This window comes from Belonocnema kinseyi, chromosome 4 (assembly GCF_010883055.1).
Source record: "Belonocnema kinseyi isolate 2016_QV_RU_SX_M_011 chromosome 4, B_treatae_v1, whole genome shotgun sequence".
Classification (NCBI taxonomy): Eukaryota; Metazoa; Arthropoda; class Insecta; order Hymenoptera; family Cynipidae; genus Belonocnema; species Belonocnema kinseyi.
Genome location: NC_046660.1, coordinates 42,797,039 through 42,804,492, shown reverse-complemented (window position 1 = coordinate 42,804,492; position 7,454 = coordinate 42,797,039). Strand labels below are relative to the sequence as shown.

At 26.4% G+C, this 7,454-nt stretch overlaps 1 protein-coding gene across 2 annotated transcripts; it reads left to right on the top strand.

Annotated features, from left to right (window-relative positions):
• The first annotated feature begins 281 nt into the window (after positions 1–281).
• Positions 282–7,071, top strand: LOC117171631 (rhomboid-related protein 4-like). Of its 2 annotated transcripts, none has more exons than XM_033359115.1 (2): positions 282–469; positions 5,955–7,071. In XM_033359115.1, exon 2 carries the CDS (start codon positions 5,967–5,969, stop codon positions 6,582–6,584), a length of 618 nt encoding a protein of 205 aa, XP_033215006.1. In that variant the 5' UTR covers positions 282–469; positions 5,955–5,966; the 3' UTR covers positions 6,585–7,071. The 2 variants fall into 2 exon arrangements, with proteins under 2 accessions (XP_033215006.1, XP_033215005.1); XM_033359114.1 differs by having other exon boundaries at positions 282–633.
• The last annotated feature ends 383 nt before the right edge of the window (positions 7,072–7,454 follow it).

The following is a 7,454-nucleotide window of genomic DNA, read 5'->3' as shown; positions in this document are numbered from 1 at the left end:
GAAATATCTTGTGACATAATTTGTCAAATCCCCACCGTGAATAGAATTAGTATATACATTTAAAGAGGAAATGCAAATTAAAATAATTATATTAAATTACATCTATAATATTTCGTTATTTATTATAAACAATACTAGTTAATTTAGCATTTATTTGAATTTTAAATTTTGAATGGTTTGGAGTATTTGGAGTTCAAGGTCATTGAAGACGTGATCATTTTTCGGAGCATTTTGCATCAGCTGATGATTGCAGCATGCTATTTGACACGTGAAGTCTGATTGGAACACGTATTTAATTTATTTTAGAAACTAAGTGGATTCAGGACAGTCTTCTAGAAAAAGTTGACTCAATTTTTGTTTCTTATGCGACGAGAGCCAGTGTCGTGTATAAAATACAATTATTTTTAAACGAAGGAACCAATTTTTTTCGTATTATAGTTCAGTGTTGACTACGGCTGACAGAATAGAGGTTAGAATAACAAAGTTTTTTATATATTCATTAATATAAAAATGAGGCCGACTCAGAGAAGACAGCAAGGTTTACAATATGGAATTTATTTATTGGCATTACAAGCCGTAAATTTTGGAGTTGACAAAATTCCTCCAGCTACCCTGATTGGAATTATTGGACAGGTTAGTTTTCTCAGATGAACGTCAACGACGTCAACATTCATATATCCTGTATCTAAAATTTCTAGAATATTTATCACGTTTATTTAAAAGTGATTAATTTAAAATCAAGTAGTTTCCTTTGCCTCCCAGTTAAATGTCCCGAAAGGATTTTCGGCGCAGGTTAATAGAAGTTATTAACCGCATTTTTATTTGAAAAAAAATAGTTCTTTTTCTTAAAAATGAAAAGCATTAATCTGTGATACAAATTTCGTGCATAAAAGTTGCAAATCTCATGAAAAAAAGCTATTGGCACAAAAATTTGGGATAAAAATTGCCCCTTTTCCAGCTCTATTTGTACCGAAAAAGACGGTTATTTGTGCCTAAATTTTTATACCCATAGCCATGGCCTTTCATAACAGGATAATATTTCAAATGTTATGAAAAGGATTGAACTTAATTGTATAATTTCTAAGTAAGAGCGTCTGAAAGTGTATAATTTGGAACATTTTCAAACAAAAACTCAAAGTTGACATGTTTTCGACTGAAATTTGTAAAATTGGACAATTTTGTTAAATTTTACATCAAAGAATTTTGAAATTGAATCATTCCATATTAGAATTTTCAAAATTGGATCATTAAAAATCCGAAGGATTTGAATTCGTATTGGAAAAATCTTAATTACGATAAATAGGACGGCACAAAAATTTGTTCTCGAATTTTCATGCATATCGCCCTCAAATTTGTACGAATCTACACAAAAATAAATACGTTAAAAAATGATATTAGAGATAGCAAGGCAATAAAAAAATTTAATACAAATAATTATTTAAATAGTTTATTATAATAAATAATAATATTGTCTTAGAATAATGCCAGAAAGTTGCCGTATTTTCTAAATTTTTTCATTTCTCAATTAGGGCGAGGTTATAATTGATTTATGTTTAAAAAATAATTTTTTAAATACCATTTTCTCCGAATAATGCTAGAAAGTTGTAACTTTTTCTGACATTTAACTTTTTGTCCACATATCACTTAGGAGGTAAAAATTAATATAATTTAACAAAGAATAGTTTAAGCAAAATATTATTGTTGTCAACTATTTTCTCCTATAGTAATGCTAAATAGTAGCGGTTTTTTCTGAATTTTTCCACTTTTTGTCGACTTTTCACTTCTTTTTTCTTTAAATGTGGCTTGGTAGAAATTAATCATCCTCGTTGAAAATTTTATTAATCTTTTTGGTCGAGAATTCAAGTATTCTAGTAGAAGATTCATAATTTTAGTTGAAAATTCATTACTTTAACTTTTTTCTTAATTAAATTTTTTAAATTTGTTTTAACTTAAAATGTAACGAAATATTCGAGTTAAGTATTTCACAATTTTAGTTGAAAATTTATTTCCGGTTGAACATTAATTTTTGTAAATGAAAATTTAAATATTCCCTTTTGGATTGGAAATTGATCATTTTTAGTTCAAAATCCAAGTATTTGGTTGAAAATTCCTTTTCTCGTAATCTGAAACTGATCTATTTCGTTGAAAATTTATGGATTTGTTGAAAAATTTTATTTTCGAAATAAAATTGATCTTTTTTGTTTAAAATAAAACTACTTGGTTGAAGTTTAAGCTCTTTTCTTAAAATTCATCTTTTTGGTTTAAAAGTCATTTATCCAGTTGAAGATTTATCATTTATTTGAAAATTCATCTTTGATTGAAATTTTTTTTAGTGTGGAAAATTATTTTAACTGATAATTTAACTAGTCCATTTTTGTTTGAAAACTTAATTTTTTTAGTTCGAAGCTCAACTATTAGGTTGAATATTCGTTGTTTTTTTTTAGTTAAAAATTCATATATTTTGCTGAAAAATCCAATTTTATTCGTAGAAAATGATAATGTTCTTGTTTGAAAAAATCATCTTTTTGGTTGAAAATTCAAGTATTCGAGTTACATATTCATTATTTTAGTTGAAAATTCATCACTTTGGTTAAAAATTTGTTGCTTTTTTTGTGAACATTTTTTTAACCTAAAATTTATTTATTCTATTTTTCTTTGAAAATTGATCTTCTTTAGTTCAATATTCAAATATTTAGTTAAAAAATTGCCTTCATTAGTTTCAAATTCATGAATTTCTTAAAAATCTTATTTTTTTGTAGAACATTAATTTTCTTGTTTGAAAATTTTATCTTTTTGGCATAAAATGCATCTGTTCCAGTGCAAGATTTATCATTTCAGTTAAAAATTCATCAATGTGGTTTAAAATGTTTTTTTTGTGTGGAAAATTAACTTTTTAAACTGAAAATTTAAGTACTCCATTTTTAGTTGAAAACTTATATTTTTTAGTTCGAAATTCAACTATTTGGTTAAAAATTGTTGTTTTTAGTTAAAAATTCATATACACCAAACTCTCGCTTTCAGTCCAATATCGGGGGGTTGCCCTCAAATAGCCTTGGACTGATTTCGGAGGGATAAAAAAACATATATAATGTCGCAACCGCTCTCGCTCTGTTCCCCTGAGAAGCTGTGGGAGCCAGCAGTTCTTGGAAGGCCGAGAACGGGGTGACTGAAATCGAGAATTTGATGTATTTTGTTAAAAAATTAAATTTTTTTTTTATGAAAATGATAATCTTCTTGTATGAAAAATTAATCTTTTTTGGTAAAAATTCAAGTATTCCATTTAAATAATCATTATTTCAGATGAGAATTCATCACTTTGGTTGAAAATTTGTTCTTTTTTTTTGTCTGACAATGGTTTTTAATTCAAAGTTGATGCATTATATTTTTCGTTGAAAATTGATCTTTTTTAGTTCAATATTCAACTATTTGGTTACAAATTTGCCTTATTTAGTTGCAAATTCATGAATTTCTTGAAAAATTATATTTTTTAGTTGAAAATTAATCTTCTTGTTTGAAAATTTATCTTTTCGGGTTAAAATTCATCTGTTGCATTTGAAGTTTAATCATTTCCGTTGAAAATTCATTACTTTGGTTGAAAATTGTGTCTTTTTTTGTGTGGAAAATTAATTTTTTAAACTGAAAATTTAACTTCCATTTTTGGTTAAAAACTGATATCTTTTAGTTCGAAATTCAACTATTTGGTTGAAGATTCGTTTGTTTTTTTTAGTTGAAGATTCATGTATTTTATTAAAAAATTTAATTATTTCGTAGAAAATGATGATCTTCTTGTTTGAAAAATTCATGTTTTTGGTTGAAAATTCAAGTATTCCAGTTAAATATTCATTACTTATGAAAATGTATCACTTTAGATACAAAATTTGTTTTTTTTTTGTGTGAAAATTTTTTTGACTTAAAATTTATCTATTCTATTTTTCGTTGAAAATTAATCTAAAAAGATCAAAAAGTTCAACATTCAACTATTTGGTTGAAAATTAGACTTTTTGATTGCAAATCCATGAATTTCTTGACCTTTTTTTTACTAGAAAATTGGTCTTATTGTTTCAAAATTATTTTTTTTTGTCTTAAAATTCATCTGTTCCAGAAGAAGATTCATCACTTTGTTTGAAAATTGTTTTTTTGTGTGTGGAAAATTAATTTTTTTAACTGAAAATTTAACTATTCCATTTTTGGTTGAAGATTCGTTTTTTTTTTTAGTTAAAAAATTCATGTCTTTTGTTGAAAAACTGAATTTTTGTCACAGAATATAATATTTTTGTTCGAAAAATTCATCTTTTTGGTTGAATTTTTTTTCTGAAAATTGTTTTAACTCAAAGTTTACCTATTATATTTTTCGTTAAAAATTGATCTTTTTAGTCCAAATTTCAACGATTTGGTTAAAAATTTGCCTTTTTAAGTTGCAAATTCATGAATTTCTTGAAAAATCATATTTTTTAAAATATAAAATTAATCTTCTTGATCAAAAATTCAGTTTTTTTGCTTAAAATTCATGTGTTGCAGTTGAAGATTCATCATTTTAGTTGAAAATTCATCACTGTAGTTGAAAATTGTTTTTTTTGTGTAAAAAATTATTTTTTTAAACTGAAAATTTATCTATTCCATTTTTGGTTAAAAACTGATTTTTTAAATTAAAAATTCAACTATTTGGTTGAAGATTCGTTTTTTTAGTTAAAGATTCATGTATTTTATTAAAAAATACATTTTTTTCGTACAAAATGGTGATCTTCTTGTTTGAAGAATTCATGTTTTTGGTTGAAAATTCAAGTATTCCAGTTAAATATTCACTACTTTAGATGAAAATTCATCACTTTGGATACAAAATTTGTTGTATTTTTTTCTGTTAAAATTGTTTTAACTTAAAATTTATCTATTCTATTTTTCGTTGAAAATTCATCTGTTCCAGAAGAAGATTCATCACTTTGTTTGAAAATTGTTTTTTTTTGTGTGGAAAATTAATTTTTTTAACTGAAAATTTAACTATTCCATTTTTGGTTGAAAACTGATTTTTTTAGTTAAAAATTCAACTATTTGGTTAAAGATTCGTTTTTTTTAGTTAAAAAATTCATGTCTTTTGTTGTAAGATCGAACTTTTGTCGCAGAAAATGATAATAGTTTTGTTTGAAAAATTCATCTTTTTGGTTGAATTTTTTTTCTTCTGAACATTGTTTTAACTCAAAGTTTACCTATTATATTTTTCGTTAAAAATTGATATTTTTTAGTCCAAATTTCAACGATTTGGTTAAAAATTTGCCTTTTTATTTGCAAATTCATGAATTTCTTGAAAATTCATCTTTTAGACTTAAAATTTATCTATTTTAATGGAAGATTCATAATTTTAGTTTAAGATTTATCACTGTGGTTGAAAACTGTTTTTTTTTTGTGTCGAAAATTAAGCTTTTTAACCGAAAATTGAACTATTCCATTTTTGTTTGAAATCTGATATTTTTTAGTCGAAAATTCAACTGTTTGATTGAAAATCACTTTTTTTAGTAAATTCGCGAAATTGTATACGTATTCCGAGTCGATTGTTTAAAAAAATGCAAAATATTTTAATGACTCCGTACAATGAAAATATATACCTGGAAAAAATTGGAAATGCCAGAGAATTATTCCCCAATATTTGAATAGACACCCTATGTTATTATTAATTTATCGAAAATATATTCTTGAAAGAAAAGCCGAAAAGTGTGAATTTAAAAAATATTCATTTCGATTTACAACTTTCGTCAATAATTCTTTGATCTCTGATCATTATTTTCCGACAATTTTCAAAAAAGTAACAAAAGTTAATAACTTCATTTCTATTAATCTGCAAAACCCTTTCGAGAACTTTAAATTCGATGGAAAAGGAACTTCTCAATATTTCTAGGTGAGCTTTCCGAAAATTAATGGGTAAAAATCAATAGAAAACGATATATTTTAATGATTTTCTACAGGCACTTCTTTATATGGGAGTTATCGCAGTTCCCTGGGAGGCGGAAGATGTTTGCATATCAGCGCTAAAAGTGATAAAACGCCGTGACTGGCGATCGTTCATCGTTTCGAATTTCGAACATGGTTCCGACATGCATTTATACTACAACATGGTGTCCTTTATCCTCAAAGGTCACTATCTGGAACCAATGTACGGTACTGCAAATTTTGTCCTTCTCCTGGGTCTTTTGTCAGCAGGATGTAGTGCCATGTACGTTTCCCTTGGATATGTCCTAACTCAAATCACGGGAGATTATTCGTACTATACTGCTTGTGCGATTGGATTTTCCGCCGTTTTATTTGCTCTGAAAGTAATAGTCGTTTGCGAGGAACACGACAGATTGCACCAGGTCGGCGGATTCAGAATTCCGAGTAAATTTGCCGTCTGGGCGGAATTAATTCTCATTCATTTGATGGTACCAAACGCTTCATTCATCGGACATCTTGGGGGAATCCTAGTTGGTTGTTTGTACTGTTACACTTTTGTTGGAGAGTTCATAGACGGAAAACTTTACTATTTAACTGGGAAGCCCATCATTCATGAAGAACAATTTTACAGGAGACGCAGCAATTTGTTCTCTTCGCGCTTTTGAAATGAAAATTTGAAGGAAAAGTTTCAAGGATTTGGGATGGAAAACAAAATTTTACATTCCTTTTATTGAGAATGTAGTCTGTGATAAACATTTTTGAAAGATGTACTTCGACTTTGAAGGATAATAATTTAAGGGGCCGTACTTAAATTGCGTAACGGTTCAAGGGGAAGTAAATTATACAATAAATTACATTAATTATACGGAAATTTATTATGAATTTTACTTTACGCAAAAAAAACATGTTGAGTAAAAAACAAACCTAGCGAACAATATATTTTTTTTAAGTCGAGGAATTTTATTGTTTAGTGAAAAGTCGGGGACTTAAAAAAAAATCTTGGAAAAGTTAGGGACTTAATATATAACTTTTAATAACTGTCAAGCAGAATAAATTGGTAATTTTTCAATTTTAATTTGAAATTCTTTTTTTCCGTTTTCAAGAGATTCTAGGTTTAAAATATTACAAGCTTAAGATTCTGATCTTTGAATAATTGAATATTAATGGTCCGAGGAAAATATTCAACTGTTTTTTTTTTAAATTCTACTATCTTAGATGAAAATACTACTGTTTAGTGAAAATTTAACAAATTTGTAAAAAGTCATCCATTTCGGTTGAAAATCCAAATATTTTTTTGAAAATTCATTCTTCTTCGTCGAAAATTTTCTTCTTATTTAAAACTCATACTTTGATGTTGAAAAGACAAATTGAAATATTTTTTTGATGAAAATTCAACTGCTCTTTTTAAAATTTTTGTTTTTTATTTAAAAATGCATATATTTTAGTAGAAACTGCATCTTTCTTAGATAAAAATGTTACTGTTTAGTTAAAATTTAACCAATTTTTAAAAAGTCATCAATTTCGGTTGAAAATCC

Coding starts and splice junctions, on each gene's coding strand:
- LOC117171631 (XM_033359114.1), top strand. CDS start 511: ATGAGGCCGACTCAGAGAAGACAGCAAGGTTTACAATATGGAATTTAT. Junction 634..5,954: donor TGATTGGAATTATTGGACAG/GTTAGTTTTCTC, acceptor GATTTTCTACAG/GCACTTCTTTATATGGGAGT.